The sequence below is a fragment of the Coloeus monedula genome (assembly GCF_965178545.1).
Source record: "Coloeus monedula genome assembly, chromosome: 10".
NCBI lineage: Eukaryota > Metazoa > Chordata > Aves > Passeriformes > Corvidae > Coloeus > Coloeus monedula.
The window spans coordinates 15,296,142-15,312,021 of record NC_138790.1 but is presented as its reverse complement, the minus strand read 5'-3'; the positions used below and the strand labels follow the sequence as shown (position 1 = coordinate 15,312,021).

General features: G+C 41.2%; 1 protein-coding gene across 1 annotated transcript; it reads left to right on the top strand.

The window, feature by feature from the left end:
• Positions 1 to 8,050: 8,050 nt before the first annotated feature.
• Positions 8,051 to 14,748, top strand: OSTN (osteocrin; the record flags this gene model as incomplete). The annotated part of the gene is made up of 3 exons (XM_082288024.1): positions 8,051 to 8,149; positions 10,924 to 11,141; positions 14,664 to 14,748. 3 exons carry the CDS (start codon positions 8,051 to 8,053, stop codon positions 14,746 to 14,748), a joined length of 402 nt encoding a protein of 133 aa, XP_082144150.1.
• Between the last annotated feature and the right edge of the window lie 1,132 nt (positions 14,749 to 15,880).

Sequence of the window (15,880 nt, the reverse complement as noted above, 5' to 3'; positions counted from 1 at the left end):
TATAAAAAGGGGCAAAAAAAAAAGGTAGACTTATTCTAGGGAGGCAAACAGGGAAAGAAATAAATCCTCTGGTACTGCCTAGGAAAGATAAGCATCTCCACAGCTCATGCTTTACAGTTCAGTAACTTAACATTTCAGTAACAGAAACAAAGCGTGTGAAAGAATTAAGTTATTGTCACTTGCTTTACAAAGCACACTCCTTTTCTAATGCTTAGCTTACAGTGGTGTTGGTCTACTAAAAACACATTAATTTCTTTCTGAAGCTTATGCAGTTCTTCTGATATCCTCAAGAAATGAAGTTAAAAAAAACCCCTAGTAATAACTCCAGACATCAGATTTCTATACTGCAGTTTACAAAAGTGAGAGTTTAGAGGGATGCTTCTGAAAACCCTTCTACTCCCATGACTGAATCTTGAAATTAAATGAAAAAAAGGAAAAATAAAAACAGAACAAACCCCTGGACCTTTAATTATAACCTAATCATTTTGATCACAGCAATAAATATAACAAATGAGAGGCAAGTATGTGCGTGAGAGTGCAGGACAGAGAAAGGTTTAGGGCAAGGATCAGTGGAAAATCTTTAGAAATGATGTAAGAGAAAGCAAAGGCAGGGATTGGAGTTTGTAGCCTACACCAGAGACTATAAAAACTCTGAAAGAAAGCTGAACATTAAGGGTAAGTTAGGAGGAAGAAAATAGCAGGACCATTAAGGTTGGAACTGCTTGCATCCAATGCAAGGTAAGAGGAGTGAGGACAGAGTGTGTTGGGGATGTTTTGTGTCTTCTGCTCTCTTTACAGAAGCTTACTTCCCTTCTGTGTTTTCCTCTTTTTAATGTTTTCTTCAATTATTTTGTATTAACAGACATTCACAAGGTATAAAGATGCCCAGATCTGATGGGAAAAGCACAACTACTTTTTCCAGTTTAGAATTAAGATAATAAGGTGCCTATCACTTAGGATTTTTGGTAGTAAACCTGAACTACAAATATTCAGTGGAAATTTATTTCCTTCAGTTAATCAGCCAATATTTAAACAGAATGTGTCAGTGCAATTTACAACACTGACAAATTACTTCTATGCTCTTGCAGTGCTTTGCAGTAAACTGCTGTCTGTTTATATTGTTATGGATTTTCCTTTTGTGTGAGTTATTGTCAAATGCATATTACTTCTTAAAATAAGCTGAAAAGCTATGACAGAATAATTCTTTTGCATAACTAAATATCATATGTGGTAGACAAGTTTGCTGCATCTAACATATTGAAAAACAGGAGATAAATGATTTAGGAAAAGTCTTTAATTTATGGATCTGCAAAAGGGTTTTATTATATCCCTTGTCAGACAAATGTTGATCCAGATTCTGCTGCATTCCTGCAATAATAGTATAACTGGAAAAACATTCCTACACTGAGTAATTATCATTATCCAGTGATCTGACTGCTTCAGCTTTGCACTGCTGTAAGTGAAGGCAGACTCTGATTCTGTGATAGTCATTGTGATTTCTCCATTCTGAGTTCAAAACTATTTCACTGGGGTTTTTTCTCCCCTCCCACACTGGAGTTGTACGAGTAAATACATGCAAATAACGTTTGGTTTAGATGTCCAGAGGCTACAGTAAGGTTCAGAATCCACTAATTTTTGAAGCACTAGCATGCAGTGCCCTGAGCTTTCCTTACTTGGTTTTTAAATTTGAAATGATTGTTCTCTCATGGAGAGTGCAGAGCTGAAAGCTGACGAGCTGAGAGGACATTTTGTGCCTCTGCCCACAGCTTAACTTAGGAAACTTATTGCATTTATCTGTGTCTGCTCACCTGTATTCAAAATGCAACTCAACCTACTTTTCCTGTGAAATACATTGAACATTATGAGGAATAACAAGCAAAAATCCCCAGCTCAAACCAAGTAAATCTATGGTGTAAATGACGGGAAAACTGCAAAATATATCTGACTGGACCAGGCATTCTTCATGTTTTTATTAATACCTGTCGATCTGATTTCAGCAGATTAGGACTTTGTTTTCGCTCTTTGAAAGAATGACAAGTGCCTTCCTGGGCTTCTTAAATAGCAAATTAAAACATACAACAATTGTAAGAGCTCCCTTGTTAGACCCTGACCAAGACTGCAAGTGCTCGCAGCTTTCCTTTTCTTCTCACTTAACTCAGAGGGACAGGTTACTCTCTAATTTACATTTGCAATGCATCTTCCCCAAGACTTTTCTTCTTCAAGTAATGTCCTTGGTCAGAATGTTTAAGTGTTTATCCAGTAAATCAGTATCAGTGTTTGAATCTTGCTTAGAAATTCCAATGACATTCCTGTCTCCTAAAAGCTTATCCTGAGGGATATTTTTATTATACTTTAAATGGTCTGGTTTTATATTGATAACCTGTTTTGCTAATATACTCTTTATACCTAGTGTGAAGATCTTCTACTTATCACTCCAATGCTGTTAGGAAGGGAAAATATTTTTCTAATATAGAAAACTACAATTTATTTCTTGATTTTTCTTGATGGAAAGGTTTCTTATTTTTGCTTCAAATGCTGAAGATGGCACTCTAACAATGAAAAGTTTTTGGCTCTTGTGCTAAAGATGAAGGAAGGCTGAATGTCAAGTTGTTAAAAATGTGAAGAAAAGTGGGCTGTTTAGTCAGTACATATATAAATAGTGTAGGATTAAGGGTTTGTTGACAAAGAAGAATAGTCTAATAATGTTTTGTTTTCCATTGTATATACCAGGAATACTGCAGCTCACTCAATTATCTTCTGAGGAAAGGTGCAAATAGGTTTTTCCCACTAAGAGATATTTTCTTACACTTCATAGCATCCTTCTTTTTAATATTCCCTCAGCTCCTAGATGGGCTTCATCACTTCTGTTTGTCTCCTGCTTCATGGTCTCCTACTTTTATGGTATATATGTGAGTTTGAGGGTCTTAATTTCTGAAATCTGTTGCTAAAAATGGATTTATTACACAGCGTAATAGTGTAAAAGTGTAGCCAGCTTTGCAAGATGTCCAGCCTGTGTCCTTCCTGCCCATTCTAAAGAGAAGTGTCCTCATTTGTCCTGTATGACCATTTGGTTTCATGCCCTGTTTCCAAAGGTGTAGATAAGAACCACGACTGACTGGTTTTTCACAAGTGTTTGCCCACCTTTGTCAGTTAATTTGTTGCTGAATCATGCTTGTGTCTGTTCAGCAAAGGTGCCCTGTCAGGGCTGTGTTCATTTATGCACTTCTTGAACTCCTCATGGGAACCAGAGGGTCACCTTTCCACCCTTTCTTCACATGAAGTGAGTGCTGCTCCCACAGACGTTGTGTCCTGTGTGGGCAGGGTCCAGCCAAGCCCTGCAGAGACTAAACCATGACTGAATCTGGTTTCTCTGAGTACAAGTGGTAGGAACTGCTGTGTGCTCGAGCATCTTCTGAGCCAAAGCACAGCTGTCAAACAGGCAAATGTGACTGACGTGGTGATATGAGAACATGTCAGGACCAAACATTGGAAATCATGTTACAGGGAATGCAATTATTGAAAGGAAGACTTTGGAAATCAATGATGAATCTTGACTGCCTTGAGAATCCTTGAAGGAATTTAATTTTCAGGAACAGGAACATGCTTGGCCGTGAAATACTGTCTGACAAGAAGTTTCATTTGGGACACAAAAATACCTCGTTATCTCAAAATAACCAATCATACACCTCTTGCATAAGTTTATGAATTTTAAGTTGTCTCTGGTTCCACCAGATGAAACCTACCTGCCTCTATCTACATAGGAAACTGAAAATATAGGGAAATTTATATTGTAGAAGCTGTCAGTGTCTGTATCACGTATAAAAAAAAAAAATATATGGCATTGTTTAAAAATCTGCACCTACTCCAGAAAACACATTATTAATAACATAAAGGGCCTGACACTGGCAGCTTACATTTCATTTTGTCAAAAAAGTCCCATGCTTCAATGTCTGGCTTCAGCATCTTTTAGAAAGCAATATGTGAGAAATGTTCCATATCTCATCTGAGGGTTGAGAACAAAAACACCACTCTAACCTATTTTTGAGCTCTGGTTTTTTTTCTGAGGGTGGGATTTGTTTTGATTTTCCTCCATTTTCCTCTTCATTTACGTAACTACAAAATTGCACCTGAGATACACAGGGTCCTTCAGCAGTTCTAAAATCTCTAGGACTGGTGATAGGGGCAGTATTTTTGGCTTTGTGGTGATACATATGATCAGAAGATACCCTTTACAACTTTTGAAAGTAAGGTAAATGTGTTTCAACAGGAGCAGACTTTTTCTTAGAACTTCACACAAGCCATTTATGAGTTGGGGTTTTTTTTGGTAAGATAATCATCCATCATCATTTTTTTTGGCCAAGGTATATTCCTGTCAGGTGTGCAGTGCAAGCACAGCGAGGCCAATGCAAGTGCTCAATTTGATTAATCAATTCAATTAAGATAGGTAGCAGCAGTTAATATTTTATTTTGTGGTGCTGGAGCAGCAATAAAACAGCTCAGTAAGGAATCTGCACAGTCCCAGAGGCCTTCCTGGCCAACAGGTGATGAAGGCTTCCCAGTGTTATCCCAGCATTAAAAGAGGAGCACTGGAGGCCAAAGGGGCACTGCCAGGAGCTTCCCAGTGCCTATGGGACAGCCAAGCCTTGGCTCTGCATCAGGTCATTTTGGGAGCATCCAGGACAAAACTTCAAGGGCTTCTGGGCTCAGCCACAAGGTGCTCACTGCAAGGACAAGGTCCTCATTTGCAGGTGACTTGGGCATGTCCCGTGCTCCTGTCACAGCAACAAGCAGAGCACAGCCATCAATACAGACTGGCAGCTGGAGTGAAGGATTGCAGTGCAAGGCGTGATGTCTTGCCTCAGTTCTCTTGCTAACAGGCCAGTAAGAAAAATAAGGCCCCTGTGATTTATGCTTGCAGAGTAATCTCCACAGTAATGTGAAATATCGTAGTTCAAATGGGTAAGAACAATGATGGCTGTTACCATTTTTGACAGGCAATGGCTTTGGAGCTCGGTGATGAATTGCATTCTGTCTGGTGTTTGTTCAGCCCACTTATCTTCAGGATGTCATTTTGGGTTTTGTTTTTTTCTTTAAAAGAAAAACATCTTTTAAGTCCTTTGGTTTGATGTTGGAGACTTAACAGTTTCTGTTTGGTAAAGCGTTTTGCCTTCTTGTGATCTTTTCTTGGAAAATGGCTCTGCACAGATTCCTAAGTAAAAGTTTTGTATGTTTATCCTGCTTTGATAAGGTAGAATACTGTTCTTTCTTTTATCTTTAATTTTATTTTAATTGGACCTGTAACAAAGATACCTAATTATAGGAGGAATTTTAGTTTTGACACATTTCAAGCTGAAGTATCACTAAGACACATAAATATGTCTGAATTTCAGACTTGCAATTAAATTTAGAGAAGGGTAAACTGTATTTTATGTCAGATAACACTAGACCCTGAGATACTAAAGACATGGAATTATACACCAATCCCTTGGCCTAGCTCTGTGAAGTTGGTGGTGAAGAATTTTCTGGCAGGATGGAATTGCAATACATCTAATAAGAGTGTATCTTGAAAAGCTTGTCAGAGCTTTGCTTATTCCCCTTCAGTAACAAATACTGTCCAGCCTCTCTTATAGTCTCTCTTGGAATGAGTCAAGGTAAGATATGGATGGGGTGAAGCAATAGCCAGTGCATGGCTGGGAAAGCCCCTTTTCGGCCAGAGGACTCTGCTTGGCCTGTTGCAGCAAATGAGCTCAAGGAGAAATACCAATAACTGCTTTTAACAGCTAAGGTCCTACAACATGGCTGAAGGTAGTAAAACTAAGTCCCAGACCAGCATAAGAAAGTGTGATTTTAATTGTACTTACATAGTGCTCACTGCATCATTAGTTTAGCAAATGCTTTTCTAAAGCTGAACTGTTCCACTGCAATAACCCTTCCTCTTTCTCCAGCCTTGGTCCCACTGCTGCATGAAAATCAGTACAACAGGGTCTTGCTGGACTTAAGTTTTGCTCCCTTTTCAGTCAGTGACACAATCTCTAGCTGCTTATTTCTTTGGGAAGTAGAGCCAAGCCTTACAATTTCCTCCGCTTCTAATTTCACTGGCATCGAGTTCTGACCAGTTAATCAAATGTCTTTAGTGTTGCAGGTGCCCTACTGTTTATTTTCACTAGTGTACCAGTTGCTATTTTTAGCTCTTTAGTCTTTGGGTTGAATGAATACCAGCACAGATCTTTAACCATAATAAACATATGTTTTTAACCTTGCCATTTATTTTTACATCTCTGTATCCAAATAATCAGGATGTGGTTACCTGTGAAGGTAGTAGACTGCTACTTCAAATTTCAATGCACACCCACATACAAAAATATACATTGCAGAGGGTTACAGCTTTGAAAACACCCAGACAGACCCCTGTGTTTATGTCAAGCAATGGCTGTTGCTGTCAGACCAAGAGACAGTGGTACCACCTGGCTTAGTGCATTGACTTTGTCCTCTGATTCCAGTGAACTGAGTCTGCCTCACTCCTACAGAGTAACCAGCAACTTTCTTCCTAACTGCCCATCCCTTAAAGACAATAGTAATAGTAATAATGTATGTGTATATATATATATATATATATATTCATACACTCTTTGTGTTTTTGCTTTTGCCAAGTGGAGAGTCAGCAAAGAATGGCAGAATCAGACTTGAATTATGCTCTGGGGCAGGACCTGGAGACAGAGAAATCAGCAAATTAGCAGATGCCTTTAGCAGATGCCTTTAGCAGAAAGCCCCAGCCTAGCTCCTATTAACATCATCTGAAACATTCCCACCTGGGGGTATGGAGGCACATCAGGTTTTAAGATCTAGATCCAAACAAGGGCTTAAACAATGTAGGCTAAACCCATGGCCAGAGAGAACCCCTGCAGCAATCGCCTCCCCCATTCCGAGCCTCCCAAAACTCCCTGCATTATTTAAAGGCTTGGTAGGCTTCTGCAGTTCTGCAGCTGTGACACATGGTCAGACCACCACCAGTCTCAGCAACACATCCCCATGCAAGCTTTTCCCACGTGTGGGAATAATTTCAATGCAGGATCCCATTGGAAATTGTGGCTCATGTGATGCCTTTTCCTGGTCTTAAAATCAAGAGTCATACACGGTTAGAAGGGGAAAAGGGATTTACCTTGGTATTTATTTTAAGGATCCTTAGGTGCACACATCCAGGTCATATGCATTGAGATGCACCCCGCCGAGTCTATCTCTGTCTCTGTCTCCCCAACATTGGGTATAACATTATAGGTTTTACTAATTAGCACATCTTTCAAAGATTCCCCAATGAGAGGCTCGAGTGAGCCCCCCCTCCCCAAGGAACCTTCCCCTGGATGGTTCTATCTGGGTTTACAGAATGTGTTCTGGAGAGGACCTTGGGGTCTGGGGCACACTGATCCCTAGCTACGAAGCTTCTAAAATGTTTGGTCTCTCAGCTTGACAAACAAGTCCAAGAACGTAGGCAAAAAGCACTAGGAATACAGAAGTTGTAAAAAGGTATAACAGGGGTATAAAAGAAAAGGCAAAAAATCTTCATGGCATCACATGTGGATCATGTTGAGAACTAGCAAAATGCAGCCTTGCCTTCAAAATCCTACTGAAGAGGCATATGACTTCTGTCACAGCCTTAAGCACCTCCAGCATGTGAGGAATCCAGGGTCAGCCTGGGTGGCTACAAGCCAAAGTCTCCCTGCTTACAAGTAAGCATCCAGTTCATCTGGTTTTAAGGCAAGTTTGCATTCCTCACTGCTGCTGCTGCAAGGATTGCACCACTGTGCAGAAAAGAATCAAAATACTGGCAGGGCTGTAAAGGAGCAGAGGAGGGAGCTGATGCTGCATGCGAAGGTGAAAAGCATTCAGCTGGTATTATCTGGTTGCTGGGTTTTATGCAGTGACTCTGACAGATAAAACTTAGTAACCAGCCATGAGGTGAGTCTCCCTTGGTTTTTATTACTTTAAGACCTATAGAGCAAGATTCCTCAGGGATGCAGCTGTGGAGTCATTAATAGATTGTTCTCCTTTGCAGATGCTGCAGTTCCAGCTCGTGGTGGTGCATTTGGCCCTTGTGATTGCCCTGCTGTGGTGGAACTCCAGCTCTGTGCTCCTTGCAGAGGCAGCTCCGGAGGTAGGTGAAGGTTTCTGGTGGTTGTCACATAACTGCTCTTCCTTGGGTGTTTTTAGCCACAGAGTGAGGAAGACACTGTAGTATCCAAACACTGCTGGAAGGTGAAGGATCAGTATTGACTCTCTAAGGGCCAAGGAGAAGCCTCAATAAGAGAGAGAAACAAATTGCAAGGCTCTGGGGGGACAGACAGAATGAGGTCTCACCCGAATTCTCACAGCCTCTCCTGAAACACCAGGGGATTTCCTGTGTGTTAAAACATTGTCCAGTGCATAGAGAACCTCCTGAAGAGGGAAAGGAGTTGATAGCAGGGGGGAAAGCAAACTCCTCTAACACTGAAGGGAAGGTTTAATTCTTCTTAAAGACAAATAATAGCATGAGAAAGCTGCAGCTTTCAGAAGCCATAAGGAGATCCCTGAGAGAAGATCACCTGCACGGAAGTTACAAATTAAAGGAGACAGACTAGACCAGGAGGGGAAAGGAGCAAAGTCACTTGCCTAAGCCTGCAAAGGAAAGCAGCAGATGAAATGGGAGAGTTGTCTCATGTTTCACCCAGAATGATATGTAGGGGTTGCACCTGAAAATACTTCTACTGCATTCCCTATTTTTATGTCATCTTGACATAAGGCAGATTTGGCAGGAAAGGTATTTATGTAATGGTTTCATGCCATTTAAAAAAAAAAAAAAAATCAGGTATCTAAAAGTTTACTCAAAGTAGCACTGTTTGGCCCTAGGGTTTTTACATAGGTTTCAAGATCAACTTAAACTTTAGATGGCTACTGAAGAATACTGATGGATTCTTCTACCTTGCTCTCTGTCTTCACATAAGCATGACCTGATTATACAAAAGTGCTGCAGTAGCTGCTGTTCTGGTGCCACAGAGACTGGGTATCCTGTCTCTATCAGGGATAGATTTTTGTGAAAAGAATGTAAGAACAGAACATCTTTGCAGACTTCTAGATCTAGAGATTTGCACTGGACCAGGGCGTGTTTTAGCTGCTGATGGGCCATAATTTTTCTTTGAATCAGTTTAAAAACTCAGTATCCATGACATCCTTTGGCAACGCATTCCCTTTCATCTGTGTGCTGTATTTAAAAAGTAACTCCTTATATTTATTTTAAATCCACCATCTGGTGACTTCACTGGGTGGACTGGGAAGCTCATTCTCTTGAGGAAAAATTTCTAGTTTTTATTCATTTCATTGCTGTTTCTAAGTTTGCAAACCCTCCACTATGCCACCTACACCCACTCTCATCTCTGCGTATCTGTGAAGTTGTACTTTGTTCAGTGGTTCACCAGAGGAAAACTGTTTTCTACTTCTGATTATCATTTTAGCTGTCACTTTACTTCTTATAATTCCATTATATCTTTTGAAGACAATGTAGTGAGGTTGCAAGGTATTCAAAAGCAGAGGCTATTTTTGCCCGTCTAGTTTCAAGTGTTCCTGTAGATATTTATCCTCACTAACCAGAAAGAAGAGTTCAGTCTTTTTTAAAGGCATCCTTTGGTTGCAAATCTACATAAGTTTTATAACCCTGAAGGAGAACAGAAAGGACTGTTCTGTGTACTTGAGGCTTACAAAAAACAGAGTCAGAGAATAATGTGAGATCCTTTACAAAAGTATCAACAATGCTACACCATTGGTATGGTCATTGTGGTCCTCTGCTCCTCCTCATATAAAGGTCACAGTTTTATACACTCCATCACTGTTTATCCCACCCATCAGTAGTGGGAAACATCCCCACCACAACTGGAGTAGACAAGGATATTGCATCATCCATGTGATGCCTTCCTTCACACGTGTACTAAACCCACCATGTATGAATAACAGAGACAGTGGTGTGCTTCTAAAGGTAGAATTAAACCTATTTGATGGTGTAAGACGTAAAGTTTCTGTCTAACTCTGTGAAAATCAAGTGGAGCAAGAAGGCACATTTCATTCCAAGAGACAATGATTTGGGCTTGCTTTTGTAGATTAGCTGCCCTCTATTTTTCTGTTATATGCAAAACAACTATTTCACTTTGATTTGTTTCATTTCTTTCTCAATAGACCCCAATATTCTCAGCTATTTTCACAGCAAAAGTTTGGTTCTGAAATGGTGTTAAGCCTAGTGTTGTAATTAAGGTTCAAACTGTTGTGTCAATTCAACAGAGTGTTCTTTCCTCTCCTCCTCCCCATGTAGTGTTACTGCATAATTTCTTTGAATGTCAGTACTAAGCAAGTTTATTTTGGAACATGTTTTACTTAAAAATTAATTAATTTGTCAGATATGGATGGAAACTTCTGTAGAAGTTTTCACTACTATTTATTAGCATTCATTTAAAAAACAAAAATCAGTTTTCTTGAAAACTATCAGGATGGATACTGGAGTTGAGCATTGGTGATTGCATTTTTCAGAAGGATTAAATTACTCAGCTCATGCTGTAAATGACACTAATCACAGTGCTGAGATAGAGATAGTGGGATGGCCTGCAGAAATAGGCTTTGTGAAGTAACAAATTTCAATATTTCTTGCAATAATAATGAAAGCAAGTTCAGTTCTATCAAAAAAAAAAAAATCCCAGTCTTTGACAGCAAAATCCTGTGGGTGTAAAAAGAGAGAGAAGGAACTTTTCAGAGAAGGAACTTTGTTTTAAAACATTGTCCCAATTTCAGTGTCCTGGTAGTTTTCTATTTACAGGACTGCTGCTATGACACTGCTTGAAATGTTTGGTTTTTTTTTTTTCTGGGACTCAAGCAGCCAGCAAACTGAAATTTTACTGCTTTCTTTTGCAGCCTCTGGAGCCTTCTGCTGCTCTGGGCGTGGGAGCACATCCCATTGCCAGTGAGGAGAAGCCAGCCACCAACCTGGCAGCCAGACTGTTCCTTCTTGATGGCTTGGTGTCTCTGGAGAATGAGGTGACTGAGACCAAGAAGAAAAGAAGTTTCCCAGGATTTGGCTCCCCAATTGACAGAATTTCTTCAAGCTCTGTGGATGCTAAAGGCAAACAGAGGTAAACTTTTAAATGCTCCTGCCAGTGAGAAAGTTGGAGAAAGGCTGTTGGAAGGTATTCTGGACACTGATTGGTTAGCTTTAGCCCACAACAGGTTTGATGCTCAGTTGCGAGGTGCCTCTGATCAGGAACCATTCAAAGAGCGTGTCACCCTTCAGCTGTGAGGTATAATACATGCACTAGTTCATTTATCCCTGCAGTGCTTCCCAGCTACCAGGAAATACTCAAGTGAATTATATGTGTCATTTTACGTGATTTTCTAGGACGCTTCTTTCCGCTGGTGTGAACTAACATTCAGTTTAAAACTACATTTCTGATCATGAGCTTATTTAAATCAAAAAATGTGCCTGGGGTTCAAAACAAAGGGGCAGGGCTGGGTGCTCCTGAGACTGAGATGGAAAGAAGGTGTGGTGGTGTGCACATTTTGAACAGAAAGATGAAGGACACATCATGAAAATGGGCAGGCAGACAGTAGAATGAGCTTCAAGACCTCCATCAACTTTGGATTCATCAGGGTTTAATCAATACGGCAATACCTTCACAGAACATGTTTGAAGATAAACTTGTTTGTAACAGGGCTAAGCAGTGAATGATGCTCGATGTGGCTGGGGAGAGACCGTGAGTTTGGAGCAAAGCTGTAGGGGCTGTTCCCTGTATCTGAGAGCGCTTCCCTGTCTTGTTCTGCTCTTCTGGTAACTGTCTTCTCTTGGATGGAATCCCTAATGCCACAAAGTATTTAATAACATGCTTAAAGCTTAATCTGGAAATGGAAAGTATTCACAAGAGCCACTCAATAATACAAGTACTTTTTTCAAACAAAGTTTTGCAATATTTTCTTGTTGTTTTTCCATTTATCCACCCAGTCTGCCTCTAGGACTGTTTGGCTGCAGCCAGAAGTGATAAAATAAAGTACAAAATTCTTAAAACTTTAAGAAGAATTATTCTGTTCTGTCCGCCTCTTCAAGATATCAAAATCAGCTCACTCTTCATTTGCTTTTTAGCATGCTTTCGCTTTCCAGGCAAAGAAATGAGAGGTCATTTTTGAAGCTATGCTTTTTTGCGAAGGTACACGGTATTCCCAATTTTTCTCTTGGTTTTTTTTGGATGGAAATCTTTCATTCTATGTGCAGTACAAGGGAAAAACTAAACAAAGAAACAAACAAAATCCCCAAAACAACAAAAAGCAGACTAACAAAGAAAGGGAAATTGTGGTGAAAACCAGCTTGTCTCTGAATAATGACCTCATGAAAATGAGTGACACTGCACAAAATTCCCCCTTTCCCAGCAGCATCAGCACAGTTTGCAGTTTTGCATTGGGATTATCACTTTGGGGGAGCTGTTTAGCTTTTAAGTTTGGGGTTGAGCCATTTCTTGGAACCACCTGAGCTGCCTTGATTACTGTGGTGATAGTCTGGTACCACCACCAGCATGGAGTGCAGATCAGACGGATGTTAGGAAAGAATAATAAGGCTTTTGATAGAGAAGTACCTTTAGATAGAAACAGGCAGAGGGTGCTGCACTTAGACGAGTAAAACAGAGGACTGAGCACCCTGCCACAGTCGTTCAGCCCGGAGATAACAGCTCATTCCTGTACGAGCTGAGCCAGCCGCCTTTAGAGACCAGGAAATAAATTTGTGAAAGCTGATACATAGATCGAGCCCCCCGAATCAATGCAGTGAGTGCAGTGCCTGGCACAAAGCAGAAGCTTTTGGAAAAGAGCAAATCAAAGGTGAGCCCACTTAACAGCTTGTTCTGACACCCACCGATTACAGGAGAGCCCAGCACCTGGTCTGGCATCAACATCGGTTTGTAACACTTTGAAAAGCACGGGAAAAGCGTGCAGGAAGGCAGGAGAGGTAGAAAGATCCACAAGCAGACAGAGAGAAGGAAACTCCGGGAATCTTAGACAAGGCTGTTTTAAGTAGAAAAAGTCACTTTGTCCCTCGTAAGGGACGGCTCGGGGACAGCGCGGTGCGGAGGCGGCGGGGCTGCCGCGAGAGGGGAGCCGGGCTGCAGAAACACCGCCCCGCCCTCGCCATCCAGCTCCAGCCCGGGGAGCCGATCCCTCTTTGCTCCAGGCAGGCTCAGGATAGCTCTGACAGCCCAAGTGTCCCGCCTGCCCCCTTTTGTGCCTCCACCTGGGGGGAAACAGTGCTGCTCTTGAGGCAACAGGCTGGGCATCCTGGCTTTCTTCGCCTTTGCCTTCCCTAGGGCTTGGTGCAGCAGTGCTGGCTGAGCTGGTGCCTGGGGAAGGGACAGGCCAAACAAATGGCTCCCCTTCCTTTGTGGTGTTCTGTAACCGCTCCAGAGTGGCTGATGCGGTGCTCCCCTCACACGGGACACAGGGAATTCCCATTCCCTGACCTCATCTGAAAGGCAGCTAGAAAAGGGTCACTGCGGCTGTGGATGCTGGGTTGATGCATCTGGACTGCAGCCCATGCCCGAGAGGTGTGAGGGAAGGAGATGCTCAGATGAGACCGAGGACTGCGCAGCTCCGGGTGGGGCGTGCACAGCCCCAGGGTGAGGGAGCTTAACAGTGCTGGCACAAAGTTAGACTTGAGTGCACCACAGCGTTCTCTCCCGCTTGTTATTTCGCAGCTGACAACTTACAGAACAAAATTTATTTTTATTTATGTTCCTCGACAAGGACTGATAAAGAATTAATCTTCCAGGGCTTCTCTTGGACTTGCATTTCACTGGCAAGTATTTCTGAGGGCAGAAGTTGAGGTTATTCTCAGCTGCAGGAAACCTTGCTATTTCCACGATTAATTAAAAAAAAAAGCTTCTGCTGACGGAAAAAATGCTTAAAAAATGCTTAATTAAGATGGGAAAACTTATTATTTTATATAAAAAGGACTGCAAAAAACACTTCTGCATAGAAATGCTTTCACATGTTCCTCATGCCCTTATTCACCAAATTGTCAAGAGATTTACCATATAGAGGAAGAAAAAAACCCAACCCCAAAACCTTCCCCTTTTCAATCTCATCAAAGGACTGCTACTATACAATTTTGATGAACAGTACATTACCAGAGAACCTATAGAAAAATCCAGCTAAGGTTTCTCTGACTTGTCCCCTCTATTACTGTGCAATACTTTCTATTTCCTTGCTTATCTTAGCCCCATCTGGCCCTGGAGCTTTCAAAGACCCAGACAATGGGTCACCTGCAGTATGTGATCCTGTGCAGGAAACAATTCCCCTTTATAAATGCAGTGTAGCACCTTTCTTTTATGAATAGCAGTTAACCTGTGGAGTTAGTTTGCTGCCAAATAAAAATAGGGGTAGTGGATCAAGCTCAGCCAGTCAGTAAAACAGCTGCAACTGCAGCCTTTTGTAAGACAAATGCAGCATCTTATTTTTAAACACTCACATCTTTGGTTGTTCCTGCACCACCGTTCTATCTGAACAATAAGGTGTTAGTGGGATGAATGGAGGAGTCAAACATGTAGTAACATTTTCATTATTCATAGATGTCTTTTCCCAATGTTTTCCCTCCCTCTTTACTCTTTTTCCTGGTGCAGGAAAGTGCTTGAGCTGCCTAAGAGAAGGTTTGGAGTTCCTCTGGACCGGATTGGAGTGAGCCACCTTGGCAACACCAGGGCTTAGCAGTTCCTGCAGGTAAGCCAGAGTATTGCAGGTGTGGACAGGCTTGGAGAACCCACCCGTTCTCTGTTGCTGGAGGTCCTCAGTCATGCCAGCAGGCTTGGGAAGAGTGACTAGGGAATGGTGGCTTCTTATAACATGAAATGCCCTAATTTACCACTGAGTACCTCTCTACAATCAAACAAGTATTCCTAATAATTTAATCTCCTCTAGTCAACTTTACAGTGTGTTTGTCCAAGCCTTGCATTCCTGACATTGGAAAATGTAATATTTACTGCTTTTTTTGCCTACAGGTGCTTCTATTCTGAATGAGTGATGCTGTACTGGAAACATGACAGAGATAAGGAAGATGCTTCACAGCATGTCTTGTCTTTGCCTAATGATACAGCACTCAAGGAATTGACCTCCTCCAAAATCTGTTTCAAGTTGCATTTTACAAACGTTGCATTTACAAATAATAACATATTCAGTTCATCAGGTCAGAATGCTCTCACAGCTGTGCACAGTGTTACTGATAGGAGGGAACAGAGAATATGTATATATTTTTATTGCATGGCATTTATCTGTTAAACTTATAGAAGTTTATTAACCTAGCCAGGACTGAGATTTTTTGGATAGAAAATAAAACTTCCAGAGATGCCAACAGCAGTCCATGAATAGCAGACCGTTTGCTTTGCATGTTTCTTTCTGGAGGGGAGCTGTTTGGTAGATGAAGGGAGGATATAACAGTTATGGGACAAAGCTAGAAGGCATTTGATGTGTTTGGAAAGAGATGTTTACTGCCTTCCCTGGGAGTTAGTCTGAATAAGAATAGTGGCAAGACCCCTTAGTATTTGTCCTGATGTTTTGAGTAGCCTCTCTCTTGTCTCTGCACCATATTTAGACATGTTTTCATCATATGGCAGATCCTGAAATGTGGTGAGACTTTTAGTTGATGAATACATTTCACTCCTCCCTATGCATAACATAGGATAGCATCCAAATATGAAGTCATCTGCTTCCAAGGCCATCTGCATCATTTGCCTTATTTTAGCCTCTTGATGTGTGCACAGGGCATGGTCAGAATCCAATTCTAAAAGTTCAAGTATTTCTCACTCTGGCAAAAGGTAAACATGTCCTCTCCATTTCAGAGTAA